General features: G+C 51.1%; 1 protein-coding gene across 1 annotated transcript in view; it reads left to right on the forward strand.

Moving 5' to 3' along the window:
• Nucleotides 1-15,834, forward strand: part of Septin9 (septin 9) — a 164,530-nt gene extending 148,696 nt beyond the window's left edge. The window contains exons 4-12 of the mRNA XM_051159121.1: nt 7,240-7,431; nt 7,855-7,983; nt 8,375-8,456; nt 8,833-8,970; nt 10,454-10,571; nt 11,877-11,972; nt 12,194-12,290; nt 14,787-14,838; nt 15,648-15,834. Of these exons, the coding sequence (XP_051015078.1) occupies nt 7,240-7,431; nt 7,855-7,983; nt 8,375-8,456; nt 8,833-8,970; nt 10,454-10,571; nt 11,877-11,972; nt 12,194-12,290; nt 14,787-14,838; nt 15,648-15,783 (1,040 nt within the window). The 3' untranslated portion in view covers nt 15,784-15,834. The remainder of the gene's footprint in view (nt 1-7,239; nt 7,432-7,854; nt 7,984-8,374; nt 8,457-8,832; nt 8,971-10,453; nt 10,572-11,876; nt 11,973-12,193; nt 12,291-14,786; nt 14,839-15,647) is intronic.
• Nucleotides 15,835-25,278: the final 9,444 nt, after the last annotated feature.

Genomic DNA, 25,278 nt, shown 5'->3' on the forward strand with positions numbered 1-25,278 from the left:
GGGCCCTTGGTGTGCTGTTGGAAGTCTGCAGTGGCTTTTGAAGAAATGAATGAGGAGAGCTCACAGGTTGGAGCCTGCCCTGAGCAAAGATTGATGTCTCAATAGGCCCAGCCTAGTGAGAAACTGCTAGCTGCAAATGAAGAACAGAAGAGGCCTCCTCGGAGGGGGGAACTGGGGGGCGCGGGGGGAGCGGCCATGGACTCGGTCCAAGTTCGCCTCTGTGGATTGGGGCCAATTGAAACCACATTGGCAGAAATACAGGGCTCCTTGAGAGTCCTCCCCACAATAGAGGGGAGGTTGGGGGAGGGGAGCTTGGCGAGCAGCCAAAGTGGGGAGTAGGGGTGGGGGGGACCCTACTCCCATCTTTGGGATGCCTAGGGCTCCTGCCTCTCACTCTTCCCCAACCTTGCCCTCATGGAAGGAAGGAAGAGTGGATGGGATGGGGTCTCAAGCTTCTCTGTCCCCCCCCCCCCCCGCCAGGCCTTTACTGGACACGAGGTCATGGGCATCTCCCGGCAGGCAGAGAGCAGCTTGCGGAAACCACATCAGGGCGGTGTTAAGTCCTGTCTTGCAACTTGGACTGGGGAAGGCACTCCAGCTGGGAGAGGTGGGGAGCTCTCCCTTTGCAAATCCTTTTCTGCAGAGGCCAAAACCAAGGCCAAGTCGTTGTGTTGTGTTTCCAAGGGGGATAAGGGGTAGGGGGTGGCGGGGCAGGCAGGAGAAGTTTCAAATTTCTGGTGTCCATGCTCTTAACCAGGCTCCAAGGAGACACTTCCTGCCCCAAACAAAGTGTGAAGTGTAATTCGATTTGACTTACTTATCAAATTAGATGAGCCATGTGCACTTTAAAAAATTAGGCCTTTGAAACCAGGCACATGAATTTGCAAAATTTGGTCATTTATATGCAGTGTTTCCACCCTTGAAACAGGACAGGAAGGCTCTTGTGACATTTATGAGGAGTGCAGAGTGTTCCAGTGAGTCAGTAGGGACAGGGCACAGTGAATGCAGTGGTGAGAAGATGGGGAAAGACCGTGTGTGTGTGTGTGTGTGTGTGTGTGTGTGTGTGTGTGTGTTTGTGTGTGTGCGCGCGCGTGCACGTGTGTGCGCATAAGCGTGTATGTGTGCGTGTGTGTGTGCTTCCACATGTGTGCGTGTGTGTGTCCACGTGTGTGTATATTTATAAAACTCACAGGGGACTGTGAGTTACCTCAGTTAACCCTGGGGTTACTCAGCCAAGTCCGTCCTAACAGAGCCACCCCCACCCACTGCTGAGAATATAGCCCAGGCCTTAGGTATGCGAAGCTAGCATATGCTCGCCCTCTGTCTTCTTGAGACACTGCCTCATTATGTGGCTTGGGCTGGCTTTGAACTCGCTATATAGCCCAAGGTAGCCTTGGCCCGTCCATTCTCCTGACTCTGCATCTGGTTTTACAGACATGCGTCAGCACTTGAGGCTTCCAGTTTATTTCTTTAGTTGGGTCTATGACCCTGAGTATTTATTTTCGCGTCTCCCAAAGTGTCAGTGTCTGTGTGTTGTGTGCACGTGCCCATGCATATGTGCACGCATGCGCAGATTTGCACGCATGTGGAAACCGGACAAGTATGTCAGCATCTTCCTCAATCACCATTTTTTTGGTGACAGGACCTCTCACTGAAGGTCTGTCGGTGCAGCGAGGCAGGCTGGTCATCTAGTTTCTGGCATGCCCCTGTCTCCATAGAGTCACCCTTGGTTTTTACATGAGTACTGGGGATTCGAACTCGGGTCTTCATAATTCCATAGCAATGGCTCTTGCCTGCTGAGCCATCTCCCAGTCCCTGGTCCTCACTTTTTGTGACATAGCATTCCTGCACCAGGAGTCAGACCGAGCTGCCTTCCTGTGGGGTTTGTTGCGGCTCCATCTGGCTGTCTTTACTAGGAAAGCTTGCTCTATCCACCTGCCCAAGCCTGTCCCTTCACTTACTTGTTAGTTTCTTTTCCTTTCTTTTTTGTTTTTGTTTGTTTTTTGTTTTGTTTTGTTTTTTGTTTTTTGTTTTTTGAGACAGGGTTTCTCTGTGTAGCCTTGGCTGACCTGGACTCACTTTGTAGACCAGGCTGGCCTCGAACTCACAGCAATCCACCTGCCTCTGCCTCCTGAGTGCTGGGATTAAAGGCGTGCGCCACCACCGCACCCAGCTTTACTTGTTAGTTTCTTACTACAGAGTTCCTGATATGTGTTTTCAGAATGACTCAGTGTCGTGGTTCTGGTCACTGAGGACACAGGAGTCACTGTCGGCCATTCCTGGAGCTATCTCTCCCAGGCAATTCCTGCTCCAAAGTCCCCCGCCTCTGCATGTGTCAGGTTTGCACCGTGTGGCTCTTCTATTTTTGTTTTTCTTCACCTTTATTTTCCAAGCTTGCTCTCTCTGCCTGCTCCTGCGTGCCTGGTGCAGGGAGTCACCGCTGAGCCTCTGAAGCCTCCTGAGTTCCTCTCAGGCCCTCTTGGAGTGGAGTTTCGCACTTCGATGTCTGCTCTGGGTATGGGTCCAGTGGAGAGTTCTGGCCTGGCCTCCCTGCTCTAGACGTGTGGCCTCTCATGTGCCAGGGGAGCCCTGGAGTCAGTACCCCTGCTTGAGGCCCCTTAGCTGGTGGTGAACACGTCTGGTACCTTTTGCCCTCGGAGTGCTCATCTCAGACTGTACTGAATTAAAGTGATACTGCCCCCAAGAACCTAGGAAGGGCCAGTCACCTGTCCAGACAACTGTGTGGGAGATCCTGGCAACCTTGGCCTCTGCCTTCAGTCCCTGGGGCCCAGAGATGGCCTGGGCTCAAGCCCCCAACACCAAGTCCCCTGCCCCAGAGGCTGAATTGTCCCAGACGGGGTATGATACCTTCTGGGGTGCTCACACACTACAAATCCAGGGCTAATCCTGACGTGCTGGCTATAGATGCAGATCCTTCTGAGGACAGAGGCCTAGCAGACGGGGTCTTGGTACCCGAGTGGACCCCCAGGACCTGGCCACCGCCCAGAGATTGGGAGGCTCCGCTTTCTGCTAGGCTGCCCATGGTGGGGCTTGAGCAAGGTGTGTGAGGACAACAGTGTGAAGGTGTTGCCTTTTAGGAACTGGGCGTGACTTGGTTCCGGGGGGTCAAGAGTGCGGCTGTCCCATGGTACCTCAGGGATGTCCCCTGCCCAGCGGAGTTGCTTTTACATTTGGCTATGGAGGCAAAGTTCAGTTAGGAAAGGTTGGGTGGACAGTCCTGGAATACTGACCATGAGGCCAGTAGGGAAGGGGGAAGCCTGATGGGTGTCCCTCTGTCTATGGGTGTTGGTGGCCTGTCTGAGCCTGCCTTCTCATGGCCAAACAGGTCAAGGTCAGTCTTAGTCCCATCCTCTTTGGCAGCCCCTTCCAAAGTGTGGCCCGTGATAAGTGTGTCATCTCTGGCAGGCCCTGGGGTCGGGGAAGAATCTGCTACTTAACGGTTAAGTCTGCGTGTGGTGTGGTGGCAGCTCAGGGCCCAGTTGGACCCACCAGCAACTGGAGAAAAGGCGGGGATCTCAGCAGGTGCCAGGGGGTAGGAGGGAGTAGCGGAGGGGCCTGTGTGCACAGTAGGGGACCCACAGGGAGACTGTTGGTCTATCAAAGGTAGTTTCAGCTACGTGCCACCCCTCAGAAACACCCTTGGCAGGGCGGCGGCAGCCTGTTAGCATCTGCAGGAGAGCCTCAGCTTGAGGGTCAACGTCTGGTGCTCAGGCATCCTTAGCTGCGTACCAGCAGGTGGCCTGGCTGGACTCTCTGTGCTGTAAACACCTGCCTGGTGCCCACCCTCCTCCCTCACCTCCTCACTTCAGTCATGAAACATGAGCCATGTGTCCATTGCTTCTCCTCCCACCACCCCTGTGGATTCACCTCTTCTGAGTGTTTCCTTCATGGCCTAGAGTGCCTGATTCTGTAGCTTGTGGTAGCATTTTCAAGGCTCACTCCCATTCTATCATGTCCATAACTTCATTCCTTCTTACGGGCAAGCCGTGTTCCCTCAGTGCCTACCACACCACCACTGTTCATGAGTGCCTCTGTGAACATGTTAGCACTCTGTCGCTGTCTGTGTGTGTGTGTGTGTGTGTGTGTGTGTGTGTGTGTGTGTGTGTCTGTATGTGCACGTACCCATTCCACAGCACTCACGTAGAGGTCAGAAGGTAACTTGGGACAGTCGTTTCTCTACCATGTGAGTCCCAGAGATGGCCTCAGCTCATTAGGTTTGGTGGCAGGTGACTTCACACTTGGCTGGTGTTTAGCTATGTCTTGGGTAGCTCATTTCTGCTTCTAGCTGGGCTAGGAGCTGAGCATGCTGCCGAGCAGGGAGCCCACTCTGGATCGATAGGCAGGTGTCGGAGCGCAGAGTTAATTCACTGTCTGTAACCAAGTGTCCCAGGAGGGAGAAGCTCAGTAAAGGTCTTGCCACTTTTTTGTCTCACCATCCAGTGGTGTTTCAGAAAAGAACTGCTGGGTAGACCTCGAGTCCCCTCCAAAAAGTGGGAGCTCCAGGCGCACTTGTCAGGGACATGTAGGTGTTCGAAACTGATATTAAAATCGATTCTTACAGTGCGTTCTTCCTGAACCAGCCCCGTCTCCAGTGCTTGGAAGTCACATACGGATGTGCTTTGCTGGTTCCTCAAAAATAAAAATAGCTTGTAACCGCTCACATCTGGGAGTATGTTGACAATCACTGAAAGCAAGGGCTCGCTGGGCATTATGGTATGTGCCTAAAACCCCAGTACTCAGGAGGCTGAGGCAGGGGAGTCACTGAATGTGAAGCCAGACTGTGTAAGAGGAGGGACCAAGGGGGAAAGGGAAGGGAGGGCTAGCCTGGGCTCGCAAGAGAGCCTCCATACCCATGTTCCCACCGGCCAGACACAATCCCCCAGATGCCTACGGACAGACAAATGGGTAAAAGGCTCAAGGTGCCTGAGCTGGGGAGACGGCTCGGCGGTTAAGAGCGTGTACTACTTGTCCAGAGGTCCTGAGTTCAGCACCCACAGCTTCCTCTAACTCCTGCCCCAGAGGGGATCTGATGGCCCCTTGTGATCCCAGACAGCTCTGGGTGGAGGCTCTACCTCCCAGCCAGGCAGACAGGTGGATGGGGAGGGTCACAGGGGTGTGCCAGAAACATCCAGAGCCCCTGCAACGTCTGGGGCTCCACTGTGTTCTTATTATTTCTCAAGCAGGGCCCCTGGCAGGCTGGATGTTTAGTTTGGTTTCAGCTTCTGCTGTGAACCTTCATGCGTGTAGGAGGCCGCCTGGCAAGGAGGCAAGCCTTCCTTGACTGGGGGTGATTAGAGGGAGTTGGGGGACAGCCCTCACTCCTTTCACTGCTCAGCAGAGAGGTGGGGGTAGGGCAGAGTGGGTCTCAGACTCATACAGATGGAAGCAATTTTCAATCACATGAGCGAGGCCTGAACCACTACCCTGTAAGGCAGGGAGGGCCCCTTGTCATTCTCCAGGAAGTGGGGGTGGGGGGGCAAAGCCACAGGTTCTAGGGCCAGATGTTGCTCGTCTTTGTTTATTTAAAGATGCTAGAAACCCAGGGGACTATTTCTGAGCGGAGAGCTGACACTCTTGAAGCCTTGTGGAGAGGCTGTCCATAACCAGCTGTCCCAGAGGTGCAGGGGATGCTCCTGATGGGAGGCACTGGCCCCTGAGACCTGTCTGCGTCATTGTTTGGGGATGTGTGGACCCCTGGTGTGTTTACAAGCATTTTTTTTGTTTAGTTGCTCCCCTAGTGCCAGAAGTAGAGGTGACTGCACCCTGTGGAGGCAGAGAAACAGGAAGTGACTGATCCAGTATGCCTGTGTTTGGGGGATGGGGGGTGGTCTCTACACCTCCTTCCTGAAGCTGGCTTTGCAAGCCATTTCTTCCGCCACTCAAGCCTGGAGAAAGTGCAGTGTCCAGCTATGCCTGTACAGCGGGGAGAGAAGCCACACCAGGAGCGGCCAGGGTTGAGCTGGCTCAGGATGTAGGGCATGGGTCAGCTTGAGTTTAGTGTTTTCCCGGAAGTGGAGGGACAGTTTAACTGGAACCTGCAAAAGTCCCTGCAAAACAGGCCCGTCTTCTTGCTTCCTGGCCCTCCTGCTTACTTGGGAAGGTAGCTCTGCTGGGAGGTGGTATGGGGACTGGGTGTGCCTCCTGAGCTCATGGCCCCAGCAGACTCCTTTGGTTGGTTCCCTTCCTTTCTGAGGGAGGAGACGGCATGGGGATGCATTGAGTCCCCTTCTCTGAGGTTAGGGTGCACCAGGGACAGAGCATGGGAAAACCAGGACAAGGGAAAGGATGCTTGGGAGCAGCTGTCCCCTCTCTGTTGGCCATGTTTGGGGGGCTGGGCCATCATGGGGTCCTAAGTTGAGAGTACTAACATTTTCCACATAGGTCGGAAGAGGTGTCTTTAAGGCTTTTCAGTGCACACGTATGCCTCTGCGGCCCCACGGCCACCTGGGTTTCGGCGCCGCTGACGACTGTCTCAGCATAGCACTTAGGTATACTCTAAGCATCCTGTCCAACCAGAGCAGGGTGGAGCCTACCTTGCACACACCCCTGCAGGGTGAGCGCAATTAGGATTAGGGTCTCGGTGTGAAGCATTCCCCAGGCCTGGGCTCCGACCCTGCACTCAGGTAGCCATAAGAGGAGGTGCTACCTCTGACCTACTTAAGGAAGCTGAGGCTTTCAAGTTTAACCCCTAGCCTATCCACAGACCTACAAACCAAATCTGGCCTCTGCCTGAGGGTGAGGGGCACTTGGTGTCCACACAGCTCTTCTTCCTGCCTCAGGACAGAATGGGTGGGGTGCCTGGGACAAGAGACACTCCTAGTGACACTCCTAGTGAAGATGGGTCAGATGGAGAGATCGGTGAGCTGCTTGTGGTCACCTGATGGACCGTGAAAGGCTCTGGGTGCTGCAGCCACTGCAGGCTCTCTGAGCAGAGGTCAGGCTCACTCCAGGCCTCAGGACTTGGGGCTAAGTGAAGATGGAACAAAGTGCTCGCCACCTACCCAGCTGGCAAAGCTGGCAGAGACAGCCCTGAGAGGCAGGTGGCTAAGGGGTGTGACCCTGCTGGCTGGTACCGTGCAGGAGATTTCAGGCCTGAGATGTTCCGCAGGAGTTTCCTGGGCAAGCCACTGACTGACCTCTGACGCCTCGGTTTCCTCATCTGAGAGTGCACAGGCTGCTGCGAATCCCGTTCTCATGCCACCATTTCTTTCTCCCCAGGCTCCGAGGTGGCTCCCAGCTGTGTTGGCGACATGGCCGACAACCCTAGAGATGCCATGCTCAAGCAAGCACCCGTGTCACGGAACGAGAAGGCCCCCGTGGACTTCGGCTATGTGGGGATTGACTCTATCCTGGAGCAGATGCGTAGGAAAGCTATGAAACAGGGCTTTGAGTTCAACATCATGGTGGTTGGTGAGTGTTACAGGCCCTCTCCGCCATCCACATGCCCATCTTGCCACTCCAGGCCCGTTCAGGGGACCAGTGTGAGCCCTGGCACCTAAGCAGGTCCCTACTGTAAAGTGGAAAGGTAGCCCTCACTTGAGGGAGAATCGTGTGACAAGCCGCAGTCGGGTGCCTGTGCTGGGAGGAGGGACTACACCCACCAGCGGTTCCTCAGAGGGGCTGCTTGCTGCCTGTGTGAGGAGACCCACTAAGCATGTGTAAGCCTTCTGTGCAGTGACACTGGCCTCCAGGCCTGAGTGAGGCTCATGCCCCAAGCCTTGGTAGGTGGCTAATCAGTGTGACCTGAATGGGCTGTGTGTAGGTCGTAGTGTGATGCAGCCCTGAACTGTACTCTTGGAGAGCCTTCCAACCGGCCTCCCCTTCTCTCCTCAGGGCAGAGTGGCCTCGGGAAGTCCACCTTAATCAACACCCTCTTCAAGTCCAAAATCAGCCGGAAGTCGGTGCAGCCCACCTCAGAGGAGCGCATCCCCAAGACGATTGAAATCAAGTCTATTACCCACGGTCAGCACCACGGAGGCGGGGGGCTGAGGCTGGGTGTGGGGGCCCCCTCTCCCAGAGTGCCACGGAGGTGGGGGCTGAGGCTAGGGTCCAGGGCGGAGGTAGGGCCGAAGCTGGGGTCCAGGGCATCCCACTAGAGGAGTCACCATGACCCTCTGGGTACACTGAGACTGCATAGGAATGGTGTGGATTCCTCCCAGGCTGAGCTCCCACAAATAATGGGGTCTGTACTGAAATTCATGGCCAGCACCAGCCACAGTCCTTGACAGGGGGCTTTCTCCTTGGCATCACCTCAGTTGTCTTCACAGCCCATCCTGGGACACCCCAGGCTGGCTAGGCAACCTGAGGGCTTGGGTGACCCCCTCCTTGACTTCGGGTGCTGTGATTTGTGTAGATATCGAGGAGAAGGGAGTCCGGATGAAGCTGACGGTGATCGACACGCCAGGCTTCGGGGACCACATCAACAACGAGAACTGGTAGGCGGCCTCAGCGAACCTTCACTCACCGTGCTCTTGGGGCCCCGGGGATACCGCTTGAGGTCAGGCCCCCGGATAAGGTCGTTCCAAACCCTAAGGTCTGACATTCTAGATCAAAATGGGGTCTCCTGGGAATCGTGCCCTCCCACCCCAGGGCAAAGGTCAGCCTGGGGAGTGTGAGCAGAAGGAACTCTGAGATAAGCCAGTTCATCTTTGCACCAGCCAGGTGATTTCATTCCTGTATGAAATCAGAGGCTGGGGGGGTCAAGCCGCTTCTGGGACTTAGGCTGCCACGGTGGTGTGGGAGGGTGAGCTTGGGGAGGGCATGGGCATAGGGAGGGCCCCTAGGCTTGGGCTAAGCCTGATCTCTGCGCAGCTGGCAGCCTATTATGAAATTCATCAATGATCAGTATGAGAAGTACCTGCAGGAGGAGGTCAACATCAACCGGAAGAAACGCATCCCCGACACGCGCGTCCACTGCTGCCTCTACTTCATCCCTGCCACCGGCCACTCGTATGTCCCATTCAGGGCCCTGCGTCCTGATGGTGGGAGTCCCCAGTTCTCATACATGCAGGATTCTGTCTGTCCAGACACTGGGGGTGGGGTGGGGTGTGTGTGTGTGTGTGTGTGTGTGTGTGTGTGTGTGTGTGTGTACGTGTACACGTACGTACACTTGTGCCCACCCCCTAGCGGTCACATGACTTTCTCCATGCCTGTGTGTGTGTGTGTGTGTGTGTGTGTGTGTGTGTACTTGTGCCCACCCCCTAGCGGTCACATGACTTTCTCCATGCCTGTGGGGTGCTCTTACCCTCCTGGGCCATTGAGGAGCATTATTGCTGTATAAGACACAGAACACTCAATGTCCTCTGTCTTCTCTGCCTCAGCCATTTCTTGTCCTTGTCAAAGATGCTCTTGGGGCCTGGGAGGCTGAGTCCCCCTCCCCTGGGACAGGGGAACTGTCAATGGTCTCAGTGACCAGGGTTCTTGGCTTCCTGTGAGTCTCATCTGTCCTCAGTACGTAGGTCTTGTTCCTCTCCCTGGTGGCTTGTCCTGACTTCATGTAGGGTACAGGCCAGTCCTGGGTCTCAGGGAGCAGCTGGAGGTGGCTCGTTAAGAGTGGAGGTCTCCCAGGCGTGGGGCCTCCTGGCCACAGCTGCTGGAGTCTGTACACTCAGGGCTGTTCCAGGCTCATTCCTGGCTTTGAGGGGACCTTGCATCTCGCACCCTGTCACTCACTGGGGATCTGGTTGGAGAAATCCAAATATAGGAGTCTGGGCTTGCTAACAGTGACCATCTCCTGTGGCCTCACTTGGGGCTGGTTCATTCGGGGTTCTGCAGCTGCTACAAGCACAGCCGCGGGCAAGGCCAAGACTGACGTAGCTTTATCATGGAGAGCCAAGGGCGCTTCCCCAGTGATGACCCTCTGGGCTAGGGCCCTAGCTGGGCACCTCGCCTAGTTTCTTCTTCCAGGCGCTCAGTCCCAGGGGACAGCAGTGGCTTCTGGCCATCTTTGCTCAGACTTCTGCCTGTCTGTAGCTTCACTTCCCACAGGCTGTCCGGGCATGACAATACTGCTATGAAGAAGACGTGGTTCCAATGGGAAAATGATGCCCAGGCTCAGGGCGGCCACCTCCCCCCACTCCCCATGTCACACCCTGGCTCTCTGGAGCCAAGCTTGCCTGGGGAACCAGGGCCCAGAGTTCTGGCACCATCTCTCACCTCTCCTTCCCCGACATTGAAAACTCAGAGGCGTGACAGTGATGTGAGCCAAGTCACTCTTTGGGTGGACAGTGTCCAGGGCCAGTTGTGCTCTGAAGATCTTGTGTTAGATCCACCTTCACACCGACTCCCCAGCCTCAGCTCAGTGGGCGGAGTGTTCACCCCTGCACCCTTCTAAGGCCCAACTTTGCCCCTCTGCCAACATGGCCTCCACTGTGAGGCCTGAGGCGGGGGACTCCTATGCTGGCTGAGTCTTGCTTGCACTGTTCCATTTCAGGCTTAGGCCCCTGGACATTGAATTCATGAAGCGTCTAAGCAAGGTGGTCAACATTGTTCCAGTTATCGCCAAGGCTGACACGCTCACCCTGGAGGAAAGAGTCTACTTCAAACAAAGGGTAGGACACATGGCCTCCACCCAGCCCCTCTCCCTCAAGGACGGCCTAGACATGTTACAGACCTGGCAGGGGCCGATCCAGCTCCGGGGATACAGGAAAGGCGAGTTAGCCTTCAGCCTTTCATCGCACCTGTCCAGCCTTGGGGGATTCCCCCCCCCCCATTTCCAGCAGTCTCAGTGGGGCTTGGAAGCAAATGACTCCAGACTGTCAGAGGCAGCACTCCTGGCTTGTATTTGGTGGGAAAGAAAGCTAGAAAGGACAGCCTGCTTCACTGGCTTCCTCCTTCTCTGCCATGGAGGCCACCTGCTGGATGGGTGACAGGTCCTGGGCCTCTTCTGTGCAAGGCCACTCAGCACCTCCTTGGGAGCACTAGCCTGGGGTTGTAAGAGAGGCTCTGAATCCGGTTCAATCCAGAGGTTACAGGGCCTCCATTCCAAGACATGTGTTGGGAATTTTCCCAGCATGCACAAGGAAGAGTAGTCAGGGGTGTCTCTGCTGGAGAAGAGGTGGGGGGATGGGGGGGGCGCTCCCCAGGATGTGAAAAGCTTGGATCTGCTTGGGCAGATAAGACAGCTGTCAGCAACTCATTGAACTGGGGAGTTTTCAACCAGGCAGGCACATCCTGGGCTGCTAGTCCTTAGAGGGTTTTTGGAAAGAGGACTCAGCAGCTCTGAGTTACTTAGGGAGTAGCGATGAGCTGCACAGAAAACATGAGGAAAGTCTCAGGACAGTGGCCTCAGGGCCCTTCAGGCCAGGTGAGGGCCTTCATAACAGAGGTGGCAGAGCCGGAGATTCTGGGCAGGAGTCGGTAGCTCAGGTGGTAGAGCGCTAGCAGACCACAGAGAAGGCTCAGGGGTTTGACCACCAGCACCCCACGTACCTATAGCACCAGCATTTGGGAGGCAATGGCAGGAGGATCATGGGTTCAAGGTCATCCTTGGTTATGTATCCATTTTGAAGTGATCCTGAGCCAGAGACTTTGTTTCCAAAATGGGCTGGGGAGGGGCTGGGGAAGCCTGCTCACAGCTTAAGAGCACTTGCTGCTCTTACAGAGGACCCAGGTTCCATTCCCTGCACTCACATGGCAGCTCTCTATGGGCACCAGGCACGCGTGTGGTGCCCATGCATACATACATGCAAGCAAAGCCCATGCATACATAAAACAAAAGTAAAATGGACCTTTAAAAAAAAGATAGACGACATGCTCAGGTTGCGCCACTCAGAGCCTGCCTTTGTAGGGGTTCATGGCTCAGCTACCTGATGGCTGGTAGCCTGATCCAGGGACCACACCCCTATACCTCCCAGATCACTGCGGACCTGCTGTCCAATGGCATCGATGTGTACCCCCAGAAGGAGTTTGATGAGGATTCAGAGGACCGAATGGTGAACGAGAAGTTCCGGGTGAGTGGGTCAGTCACGTGCTGGGGGTCAGGGTCAGGGGTGGGACAGCTTTGGGTCACGGGAGCGTATCCTCCAAAGTGGGAAAGGAAGGGAACACATACGTCCACCCTGGGTCCTCTTGGGACAAGGCCTGCAGTCTTCCAGATCCGGGGCCCAGGATGCTGTCAGGTGGCACTGGTCCTGCTGAGCACATGTGACCGTCTCACTCGTCCCCTCTCCAGGAGATGATCCCGTTTGCTGTGGTGGGCAGCGACCATGAGTATCAAGTCAACGGCAAGAGGATTCTGGGAAGAAAGACCAAGTGGGGCACCATTGAAGGTACTGGCTGCTGTGCTGCAGCAGAGTGTGACCTGCAATTGGCCTTGGGCCTTCACTGGGTGCACTGTGGGTCCCTATTTCTTCCCTTCTTGTAAGGACATTGGACACCCCAAGTGCACAAGTTTCTTGAACTTAATTACTTTGTCCCCAAGTACTGAGGGCTAGGACCCTGGCCTGCTCTGGGGTCAGCACCCCAGGTGGGATGGTCCTAGGGCTTTTCTTCCTGCTCTTCCACCCTCTTTAAGGATGAAGGATGAGAAAGGGCAGAGCTGCCTGGAAGATGAAAACTCACTCTGTTCCTTGTGACTAGGGTGGTTGAAAGGCCCCCCCATAGAGGAGCAGAAAGTTGAGGCTCTGAATTGGGGCGAGTCCCCAATTCTCCGGGGCCCCGGTCTGTGTACCCTTCATAAGGTCTAGGCAGCGTGAGTGTGTCTCTGATGGTTAGAGTTGTCTTCTTGGTTTTTGGTATTTTGATACCAAAACAGGTCTCACTCTGTAGCCCAGGATGATCAGATCCTCCTGTGTTGGCATCCATGCCACACCAGACCTGCTGGAACTCTGAGGAGCGGTTGCTCTAAGGATCTGTTTGTGATAGTGTTTCCTGCCTCTGAGCATAGAGGTCCAGTCAGGCCCCTCCTAAGAGTAGATGATTGTTTAACCCTTTCTTTGCTCATCCTCCTTGCAGAGGGGACTTAGAGCAGTGGTTCACTTCCCTAATGCTGTGATCCCTTAACACACAGTTCCTCAAGTTGTGGTGACCCCACACACACACCATAAAATTATTTTTGTTGCTATCTCATAACTAATTTTGCTACTGTTATGATCATAATATAAGTCTCTGGGATGCAGGCTGTCGGGTGTGTGACCCCTGTGAAAGGGTCATCTGGCCCACAAAGGGGACCCAACCCACAGGCTGAGAACCACTGAGTTACAGGGACATGTCCCGTTGGTCAAGTGCTTACATGGCATTAGCTTGAGCTCCGTACTCTGCTGGTCCCAATCTGTGATCTTAGCATTTGAGGTGTGACTTCAGGGCCAGCTTGGACTACATGAGACACTGTCTGAGAAGAGAGAGAGAGAGCGAGGGCGGGAAAACAGGGTCTGAGAAGAGGATGAAGGAACAGTCAGGACTGGGAGGTGACTTGGGCTCCACATGCAGCCTTGCCCTGGGATCCCTGGAGTTAGGAATTGTTACCTAGTCTTTCTAAGGTGAGCACCGAAGAGATCTGTCTGTCCTTCCAGCCCCTCCCTTTCTCTGCTGTGCCTTCCATGTAGGGTGCTGTGGGGATAGTTCCTAAATATGCTCTGGGTGTTTTCAGTGCCTGTGGCTCCCTGTGGTATCCCCCTCAACAGTAGATGCTGAAAGTGGTCCTCACTTTTCTTTTCCCGCAGTCCCTCCTTCCTGTCTTTGTCCATCCTCTATCTGTCTCTCCCCAAATATGCGAGGCAAGGTTTAGAGGAAAATTTGGGGGGGGGGGGGTTAATCTGGGAGTGGCATTGGATATTGACGTGTCTCTTCTGACCTCTGGTGGCCAACTTGGGCACTGCATGCACTCAATGCAAGAATTCTCCAGAAATGAACCAGGTTACATGACTCGTTCACAGCTGAGGATGCCAGCAGCCTCTGGGAACCTGTAAAGGTGCCTCCCACATCCAGCATCCTTGTGAGGATCCTTGGGACTTACCAGAACGTGGTGGGAGCTCCTGCCAGGGACCCCGTGTGTTCCTAACTGACCAAATCCTTAGCTCCTTCTTGGTATGCACCATGTGCTGTCCTTGGAAGCTGGCTAGAGTTCTGCCTGGAGAATAAAAAGCTACTTTGTTCCTTGAGGACAGTGTAGTTGAAAGCCTCACAAGGTCAGATCACGCCATTGGCTCACTTGGCCATGCCATTCTTCCCATTTAAATTTCTCTTTACATTTATTAACTTAACTTATCGGAGGAAGAGGACGTATACACACCAGAACATGCATGCAGTAGGAAAAAGGCAACTTTTAAGAGTCTGTTTGCTCCTTCTACCATGTGGTTCCAGGAATCAGGGCCAGGTGGCTGGGCTCGGCGGCAAATGCCCTTATATCTGCTGAACTGTTTGACCCTTTTATTGGGAAACTGGGTCAGAGAAGCCAACAGAGTTTACCCTCGCCCAGAACGTAAGGAATGAGGGGCTCACAGTTTTAGGGTGCAGTGTCATGGGCACTACAAGATGCAGTCACGTTGTATCCACAGTCAGGAAACAGAGATACGAAAATGCTGAACTCAGCTCACTTCCTCCTTTTATTTGGCCAGCAAACCCACACTGCCCACACTCAGGGTGGGGACTAACCTCTCCTGAACCTCCCTGGATGCGCCCTCATAGACACACTAGAGGTGTGACTCAAATCAGTAACTGTCAGTCGCCCTGCCCATTTGTGGGCGGGGCTCTCTGGAAGCTGTTGGCTTGGGAGAGGAGAGGGGCTCCTGCCCACCGGCCACTGAGCTGCTTTCTGTTCTCCGTAGTTGAGAATACCACTCACTGTGAATTTGCCTACCTGCGGGATCTCCTCATCAGGTGAGTCAGCCCCTTGGGAAGAGCAGATCTGGGGTTTGGTGGTGGCAGATGGGTGTGCAGTGCCCCTCCCCTCCTGGCCTGTTGGGGGGAGGGGGTGGCGTCCTCAGGACCGCTTCTGAGGCCCTCTGTCTAAAGGTGAAAACAAAGCAAAACAACCCTGAATGAAGAAATGAGAATTCTTTCTAACCTTATGAGGTTCCCAGGATAAGAGAGGCGGAGTTTCCATTCCGTGTGGCCTAGCCCGGCTGCATTCAGCTCTACCTGCTAAGGGCACATCCTGGGCTCTATGTCTCAAACAAAAGAAAAATATAATGAAACTTTACCATTGGGGCTCATCTTTCCAACTTCCCCTTCCAAAGTAGAAAGGAGAGAAAGTGTGCACTGTCGGACAGCGGTAGAGCTTGCCTGGCAGGCTTTAAGGCTTTGGCTCCCACCTGCAAAAAGAAACTTCAAAAGTCAGCTCAGGGATGGCTCTGGGGAGTGTGGTCACCTGCTGGTCACAGCCTGAACTTATGTCTTGGAGCACAAATATCCCATTCATTCCTGCCCGCTGGTGGGGACCTTGGAACCCTCTTCACGTTATGTTTTTAGTACCCAGTCCCCCATCCCTGAGTAGCCACAGAGAAGAGGAGATACGGGTTACAATGTCAGGCCACAGAAGGGATTCGTCACCAGAGAGCGGACTCGGCCTGACGCTGCTGGGTGTACACCCACAGCCCGTGGGCTGGCTCTGAGGGCCGGGAGGGGCGGGTGGCTGAGATCCCAGGCAGGCTAAGTGATCACCCCCGCCTTGGCCGTGTCCTCTGCAGGACCCACATGCAGAACATCAAAGACATTACCAGCAGCATCCATTTTGAAGCCTACCGTGTGAAACGCCTCAACGAGGGCAACAGCGCCATGGCCAACGGGGTTGAGGAGAAGGAGCCAGAAGCCCAGGAGATGTAGATGCTACCCTGCCCCTGGACCCCACCCCCAAATCTTTTCATCGTCCCTGGCCCACCCTTGTCTTATTTTATATAATTTTCTCCATTTGTCTCCCGCCTCCACCTCTTTCCACACTCTGCCTGGTAACAAGAGGGTTTACCTCCCAAGTGTGCTCTTATTGGCTGCAGCAGCAGCAGGGTAGGCGGGGCTAAGGCTTGTGTCCTAGTCCCTCCTCAAGCTGTGAAGGCTCAGCCCCTGAGGTGTTAGAAAAGCTATGAGTCTGTGCCCACTCTCAGTTCTGCGCTAAAGCCTGTGGGGGCCAGACTCTAGGGGGTGCAAAGGAACCCATTAAACCACAGTCCCCATGGCCACAGCTCCAAGCAGGTTAGAGGCTGCACCAGGGGAAAATGGAGCTGGTAGTCCTGGAGCCCCACCTGTCCCTCCACGAGGCACGGCTCACAGCGCCCTCAGCTGCCTGCTCAAGGAACCCAGAGACCGCCACAGCCGAAGTTGCCAGTCACTTAGACATAGGGACAAACCGTGCCCCTCATATCTGTCCCAGAGCAGAAAGTGCCTTGATCCACAAGAGCCAGACACCTCTTCCCAGCTGTCCCTTTGGATGAAAAGCAGGGACAGGCTGGAGAGGGAGAGGTGTCTTTTCTCCCTCCCCCTGTACTGTAGATACCGCTTCTACACTGGGCTTTAATTGTGAAAACAAAGCTTGACAGGTGCACCCCAGCCTCACTCCCAACCTTAGAAAGGCCAAAGCACGCAGACGCAGTGGAGCTGAGGGAGGAAGCCTGCCCGCCCGCCCAGGTGCCACGGAAGGTGTATCTGTCTGGTTCTCAGTTTGGCCCAATATGCTCTGGTTACGATGGCACCCAGCTGCCTCGCCCCCGCCCCCAACCCCGCCCACATACTGTCCAAGCTCAAGCCTTGATGATTCAGAGACTACACTAGGTGAGAGCCAGAAAAACCTGACCATTTTGTGTCTACATGTGCCTAGACCCTTGGGCCCTAGGACCCATCATGAGAACCTGCAAGGAGCGAGAGATGAGGGGCTCAGAGACGGATCACCAGACTGTGGAAGCAAGCTTTCATAGCAGAGCCAGACTCTCTCGTCTTCTCTCAGAGGAAATCGTTAGGGACCATCCACGCACAGCTGACCAAAGCTATGTCCTTTCTGCCGGCCTGCCATTTTTGTTCTGGCCCTGGGGAGGTTAAGGCTGGACCCGCTTGGGGAGGGTCCTCTACAGACCCAGGCTAGCTCTTTGCAGCCTAGAAGGGCAGTGGGAGGGGTGGAGTGCAGACGGATGACGGGTACACATTGTTGTCTGCATTGGGCATTCTGCTCCCCCACCCCAAGCATGGCCGCCCCCTCATGGAGCCCTGTAGCCGAACCATTCGCTTGCCAGCTTGCCAAGCTCTTCTGCCAAAATCAGGACGTTGAAGGAAACCTCCATCATGCTGGACCCAGGGCACCCCGCCACCCACCCCCACTTCCACCTCCTACCCCTCCCCCCCCTGGCCACCCCCCCTCCATGTCCACCCCAGGGACTTAGCAACCCATGTCATCAGGATGACTTTGTGCCTCTGTAACCAGGTATTAAAACTGTTGGTCTCACCAGACTGTTCCACCGGCCCTTTGCTGGGGGCCTCCTGGGGGGAGGGGTGGTGTCTCTTTTTGTATAAATAACAAAGTGTTGAAATGTATTTCCTGAAATAAATGTTTCAAGTACAAGCTGCCTCATTCTGGAGCGGCAGTGGGTTCTCTCTTTGTTGTTGTTGTTGTTTTGAGACAGGGTTTCTCTGGGTAGCCTTGGCTGTCCTGGACTTGCTTTGTAGACCAGGATAGCCTTGAACTCACAGCAATCCAAGTGCTGGATTTAAAGGCGGGCGCCACCACACCCGGCTTGGCGGTGGGTTGTCTTGCTGCTGCCGGACCCGGCTGGTCCATTAGCAGGAGGATGGAGGCTCCCGCTGGAAGGAAGTGGTAGGGCTGTGTGAAACCCTGAGTTCAAACTTTCGCAATCAGTGGTAAAAAACGGCTTGCTGCTCTTCCAGAAGACTTGAGTTCAGTTAACAGCACCCATCGTCGTCACCTATAAACCAACTCCAGGGGCATCTCACACCCTCTTCTGCCCTCTGCTGGTACCTGCACACATGTGGAGACAAACACAGAAATACAAAGCTAAAGTTTATTCTGTCAGTCCCTCTAAACTGGCCATTTACAATAAGAGAACTAAACCATGTGTGGTTCCCGGGGCCTGCCTGAGCCAACCAGCTTTGTGCTCCAGGAAGGGGAAGAGGAGTTCTGGCCCGTGTGTGTGTGTGTGTGTGTGTGTGTGTGTGTGTGTGTGTGTGTGTGTGTGTGTGTGTGTGTGTGTGTGTGTGTGTGTGTGTGTGTGTGTGTGTGTGTGTGTGTGTGTGTGTGTGCGCGCGCGCGTGCTTTAATGTCCCACAGTTCCAATGACAAATGACCTCACACCAGGCACCCTAGAGGAGAAGTCTACCTTCTGGAAGCCTAGGACCGAGTGCTGGCATGACCCTGCTCCACCCACAGCCCCTTACCTCTTCCTGCTCCTGGGGACTGCATTGCTCCAGACTTTCCCTCTGTCTTCACACACCCTGTCCTCTCGAGAGACACTCTTTTTAGACCTGAGAGTCACTTCAGCTCGTCATGATCTCATCTCGATCTTTAAATTTCATCTATAAAGATGCTGTTTCCAAATAAGGTTCTATTCTACCCTAACCCTGACCCTGACCCTGACCTGACCCTAACCCTGAGTTCTGTGCAGGTGGGAATCTGGGGTGTGCACTCTTCACCTCACCATACCCCCCTTCTCCTGCATCTTGGGGTTTCCAGAGCTACAGGGGCAGCACTATATGTGAGGACAATCCGAGCTCACTCACAGCCACCAAGCCGAGTGGTCTAAGGATGACACCACCTCCCCCACCTGCTGCCCACACTCTTCTAAAGGCCACTTGATGACAAGTGAGATGATGGTTGGTGGCCTCAAGCATCGAGTAGTGGGCTTGACTGCTGCTGGCATTGGCAGGGTGGGAGGGTCAGATCTATGGAGCCAGCTTGCTTGGGTCCCCCAGGTCTGACGCCTCAAATGTTTCCTTCCTCAAGGCTGAACTGTATAGGCTTCAAACTTTTGCAAACCTACTTTATTTGGGGTTCTTTAATGCTTGCACCTCCCTTCCAACCCACCTACCTTAGATAGGAGAGAAAAGAGGCTAATGGGAGCAGGAGAGGTAGACCTTTTTTAGACTCAGTTCCACTGGTGTAGTCGGCAGGATTCCAGCAGGCCAGAAATTCAACCAAAGGGACTACGGCCACAGCCGCTGGAACGCGGAGCCTCAAAGCGGAGTGATGAACAGCCAAACAATGCCAAGACACAAAGGCCCAGCCTCTTGTTTTAGACAGTTTGTGAGTAAGCATTTCACTATCTAGCCTGTCCTAGTGAGTCCTATCCTAGTGTCCAAGGTTTTCCTAAATCACTTATATACATAACTTACATTTATCAATATAAAAACATGCTTTTAGCTCTTAAACTCTGCTTATAGTAATGCTACGGCTACCTAGTGTTCAACTCCACCAGAGACTTAAGGAGGAAATATTATCTAATGTGTAGGAAGTTCAGGCAAGCAGCTTCCAAAAGTATAGACATGACAGAGAGAGTTGACTGCCTGGACAGTCACTAAAGGTTTGTCTGTACTGTTGGGGCATCCAGCCTTCAGCCTACTGGCCAAGACTATCTGACAGACTCTTCTGTGAAGCAGGAATTTTACAGGACTGGCCGGCCCACCTAGTCTCTGCAGAGTTGGACAGTCAGTGTCCCAGTGCCATGCTTGATCATACTTCGGTCAGTCAGTCTGCTATCAGCAGTAGAGACATGAGATTTTTGATCCAGTGGCTATGTGGCCACATTTGTTTCTTTGATGCCCATCCTCTTCACTGAAGTAGATTGGAGGTGCTGCCAGAAGATCTGTCTGTCAGAAAACCCTTTCTCATTAAATGCCATATTTTATAGATTTCTGAAGTGTTTGGAGACCACCTCTCTGTTTACTATCTATGTATCTATCTGTATCTATTTAGCTATTTTTTTTTATCAATTGATCCATTTTTCTATCTCAGTGTATCTAAATAGACAAACACTGCTCATTTCTAGCTACGTACTATCTGCTTAACCTTGAAAACATATACAAGAGACTAAATAAGTCTTATTTTTGTATTTAACTAAGCTATTATTTAACAAGACTACAAGAAAGATTTATAGCTAACTTGCCTCTGCAGCCATCTGGACGGTTTGCAATGGTTTTAGCTTTCATAAGACAAGAACTTTACATCACATTTTCACATGAGTTGCACGTGTTCAATACAGTAAACAAAGGTTGGACAAAATAATCTGAAATTTCCATCAATATACGATACGTACAATACATAAAGCAAAGGTTGAACAAAGTCATCGTAATGTTCTGTCAAACTACAGTACCAATGTACGATATTTGAGGATAGTAGATCCAATAATTACCTTTTATCCTATAATTCTATACCTGCCCACCTTTTGTCATCCTGTTTTTCCCTCCTTTCCCCTGACACAAGATAGTTTAGAAAAATAAGAAAGGATAGAGGGGAGAAAGAAATCCCTAAATCTAACCTTTACTAATTTATAGTCAACCCCCCTAGCCAATAAGAAATAATGGTAACCCACCAAAAACACCCACTCCACCTATTGGGAATGGGGACATTGTGTCCTTTTTTGGGGGGGAGTTAAAATATCTTTTGGGTACCCCTAGAAAATTAGGATATTGGCTAAACACTGGAAAAGCTAGCTGTACCTGTTTCTGTCCCGTGTTTTTGGGATCGATCCGTTCGACTAGCCCTTTTGAAGTTGAGCTGCATACAGATCCTTGAGGAAACAGTAGCTGAGGCTGTCTTCAAGGCTGAATCCCCTGGGCTACCTGCTTTGTCTTCATTGTTATCTGGTCTTTTGCTCTGAAAATAAGCAAACTTTAAAAAGTATTAGTACAGGTATACACACATACATATGGAATATGCAAGGTGCACAAATCATCTAAAGATAAATTTCTGCCCTACTTTTGAGCAGGTGTAAGATGTCAACTTTATATCTGTTTGAGGTGTAAAATCCATGCTGTATGAAAACATGGCATGTTGTGAGGACAAGGTGGCCCATAAGATTTCCTTCCTATGCAAAGACATTCAAGTTTGAAGTAGTAAGAGGTCTTTCCTGGTCAGATCTAATCTTTATAAGTTTTGTCGGTAACCATATTTTTTCATTCCCTGTAGATACATAAACAAAGCCACATCCCCATCTCAAAACTGTTGCAGGTTTCCAGTCCACTGTCAACAGATATATTGGTTTTCCTAGTTCCTTGGTTTTTCTACAACCCAATGTTTCTCAGCTGCTGGTGTTCCTTTTTCACCAACAATAAGAAAATTTAGGCTGGATGTGGTGGCGCAGGCCTTTCATCCCAGCACTTGGGAGGCAGAGGCAGGCAGATCTCTGTGAGTTCAAGGCCAGCCCGGTCTACAAAGTGAGGCCAAGACAGCCAACGCTACACAGAGGAACCTGTCTCGAAAACCAGAAAGAAGAAAAAAGAAAAAATTAAAGTCAACAAAGCATTATTTAATCTGTCCCTGGGGGGGGGGGGGCTTCTTGTTTAATAAGCATCTCTTTTAAGGTATGATTAGCACTTTCTACAACTACTTGTCCTGTGGGATTGATTGTCTGATGCGCTGGTAATGTGCTTCATTTTATAATATGCAAAAAATGTCTTCATAATATTGGATACACATGCAGGAGCATTGTCAGGCTTGATTTGTGAAGATAGCCCCATAACTGCCATTATTTCCAGTAATCAGCCTTTTCAGAACCTGATGCAGTCGCCCACTGAAACCCTGAGTGTGTGTCAATGGTGTGACGTCTGGACCTTTGTTTTCCAAATTCTGCAGAATGAAACAGCTCCATCTGCCAGATTTCCTTCCTTTTGGTACCCCTAGGGTTACTTCCGGCAGGCAATGGAGCTTGGTTGTACAGAGAACACATAGGGGGGCACTTTTTAATTATTTCGTTGGCTGGTTGCCAAGTGATCATTTTTTTTATTTTAACTTTTACCGTTAATGTGATGCTTTTCATGAAATTGAGGCTTCTAACACATTTCCTATTAGTGATTGGTCAATCTCCTCCCTTCCTTGTGCCAATGGACCTGGTGTAAGTATGATTAACATATAGTGGAGAGTTTCTCCTTCTGATGGCCTGTTGCAATTCCGTGAATAACAAAGTCAATTCCGAGTTATCAGGAGTAAAATTCAGCAGTTTCTACATGCAAAACAACTCTCTCTGCATATTGAGAGCCAGTAATTACATTAAGAGATTCAGAAAAATCTAACATAGGATTGCACACAATTCTGATTTTTGAACTGAGGTATGTGGGCTTTTGATCACCTTGGTTATTTTATCTGACTTATATATAACCTGCCATTCCCGTCCTGTTTGTTTCAGCATAGAAGGTTTGTGCCTCAGGAATTGGTGTTCTCTTTACAATACATGGAACAATCCAACTAGTTCTTTTTATAAACTGTATACGTTTGCTTTTTGGGTATTTGCTATTAATTTCTCCCAAGTAGTTACCTACAAACTCTTTGCCAAACTTTATTGATTACCCACAATAACAAAATCTCAACATTAGTAAGAGACACTAGAATTTCTGCCAGCTCTGTTCCTGACAGGTGACAGTCTTATTCTAACTTTTATAATTAATTCAGAATTTTTTCTATGTATGCCTTCAATTTTTTACTTTGTTTATGTGCTAAGAAAATCCATCCCATGATTTTATCTTCCCTTTGCATAGTGAGCCCAGTAGGAGAATGAGTTGAAGGTAAAATAAGCTTAGGATCAGTTCTACCCACGAACACATCCTGTCGTCTTTGTCCTACCAGGATTAACTCTCTTCCTGTTTCAGCCATTGGACACCTTGGACTGTTTAAATATGAATCCCCTTGACAAGTTTGAAACAAGTTACTTAACTCATAAGTAGCTAATCCAATTGTAGGCCCCAGCCAGTTAATATCTATCTGACATCAGTTTTTGAAAATCAGTAAGAGTTTGCAACTGGTCTCTATGGATCAAAAAAAAAATTTTTTTTTGTGATCAAATTTTTTAGAGTTATTTTATAGCCCAAATAGGTAATTGAATATCCTTTTTGTATTTTTTTCTACAGCAATCTGTAACCCCAGCATGGCAGAATTCTTTGTGTTTCCTTAAGCATTTTCTTCTAAAGTATCTACATCAGAATCAGCCAACAAAATACCATCCATGTGCTGAGCATGGTGGCACACGCCTTTGATTCCAGCACTTAGGAGGCAGAGGCAGACAGATCACTGTGAGTTCGAGGCCAGCCTGGTCTACAAAAGTGAGTCCAGGACAGCCAGGGCTGTTACACAGAGAAATGATGTCTCAGAAAAAAAAAAATACATACATACATACATACATATATATTCCATGTAATGGAAAATGACAGATTGAGGAAATTGACTACAAATTATTTCTAATGGTTGTTGCACAAAGTATTGACACAAAGTTGGACTATTTAACTATTCCCTGTTGAATTACCTTCCAACGGTATCTCCTTATTAGAGCACTATAGTTCAGAGTAGGTGCTGAGAAAGCAAACCTTTCCCTATCCTGCTCATGCAAAGGTACTGTGAAAAAACAACCTTTTAAGTCAATTACTGTTATAGGCCATGACCTAGGTACCAAAGAAGGTAACGGAATTCCAGGCTGTAAAGGACCCATTGGTTGAATTGTTCTATTCGCTGCTCTTAAATCTGTTCACATTCTCCATTTTCCTGATTTCTTTTTCACAAGAAACACAGGTGAATGCCATGGGCTTTAGACTCTTCTATATGAAGACCCGCCAACTGCTCTTCTACGACTTGTTGAAGTGCCTGCCATTTTTCTTTTGTTATGGGCCACTGCTCTTACCACACAGGTCTGTTTGATATCCATTTTAGGGGCAAGGCTGTTGGTATATCCACAGTCGCCCTTTTTATAAACTTGGAAACTCAATACCTGTGAAGTTCAGTGTTTGCACAATAGGCACAGAAGCATCTACCATCTCACCCCTATTTTCATCATTGCCTGTCTCTGTGATTGCAGGAATATTAATTTGAGTACCCCATTGTTGGAAAAGTTCCCTTCCCCACAAATGTATGGGTATGTCAGCTCCATAGGGTCTCAGCTTCCCTGTGTGCCCTTCTGGTCCCACACACCTAATCCACCGTACGCTTTGTCTTAATTGAGATAGTTCACCAATTCCTATTCATTGTGTATAAACCTTCTGACATGTCCAATCTGGACTCCAAGACATTCGAGAAAGGATTGTGACATCTTCGCCTGTATCCACCAAACCTATTTCAATACCATTCATTTGTACATTTAATTTGGGTCTCTGATCATTAACCACTGTTTGCCAGAACACACGCCTTCCAGGACTCCCAAAAGCACCTGTTCTTTCTACTGAAACAGCTTTGTTTGTCCTTGATGTAAGGAAGCAGTAACAGCCGAGCAATTCTATCCCTTGCATCTTTCTTTTTACAAATGCTACGGTTTTAATTTCTTCCTTACAATCCCCACCTATAATACCGGGATGCACAATGAAGCCTTGAGACGTTAACCCACTTCTTCCCAAGATTATTCCTACTGGCCCTGAAGGTTAAGGACCATAAACACTAGTGGTTATTTTTAACATTCAACCGGTGGGGATAGTGTAAGGGACTTAGCTGAGGCCAAAGCCAAAGCTGCACTGCCTTCAGTAGCATGCGTTAAATCATCAATACCTAGTTTCCATCTTCCTGCAAGCTTGTTACCTCCTGGCTGACCAAAGAAAGAGGGCTCGGCTCGCGTTGTTTGCTGTGGGGCCTCAAGCTAACAGGGTTCTCCTTTCGTTTCCCAATGGCAAGAGATTACCGCATACGTCCCTAGACCAATGTGTTCCCTTCCCACAGAGGCTGCAATTCCCTGGAAGACCTGGCATTCCATTACCATCATGGCCAGAATCTCCCTGTTTTCTCCTATGAATATCATTTTCCCCAGAATTAATGCTCCTGTTATTTTGAGGTCTGGAGTTTTAACTTTACAATTTCCTTGTAAATGACCAAATTTACCACAATTAAAGCACCATGTATTTTGATACCTAAGACCTCTAGCAACAGCTTGTCCTATACTATTGACTTGATGCTCCTGAAAGCTGATTATTAGCTGTCTCTCTTATCCATTCATTTAATGGGACTCCTCGTGATTTTTTTTTAAAGATTTATTATTATGTATACAGTGCTCTGCCTGCATGTACACATTATAGATGGTTGTGAGCCACCATGTGGTTGCTGGGAATTGAACTCAGGACCTCTGGAGGAGCAGTCAGTGCTCTTAACCTCTGAGCCATCTCTCCAGCCCCATGCTCCTCGTGCTTTTAATGGTCTAATTG

This window comes from Acomys russatus, chromosome 16 (assembly GCF_903995435.1).
Source record: "Acomys russatus chromosome 16, mAcoRus1.1, whole genome shotgun sequence".
Lineage (NCBI taxonomy): Eukaryota > Metazoa > Chordata > Mammalia > Rodentia > Muridae > Acomys > Acomys russatus.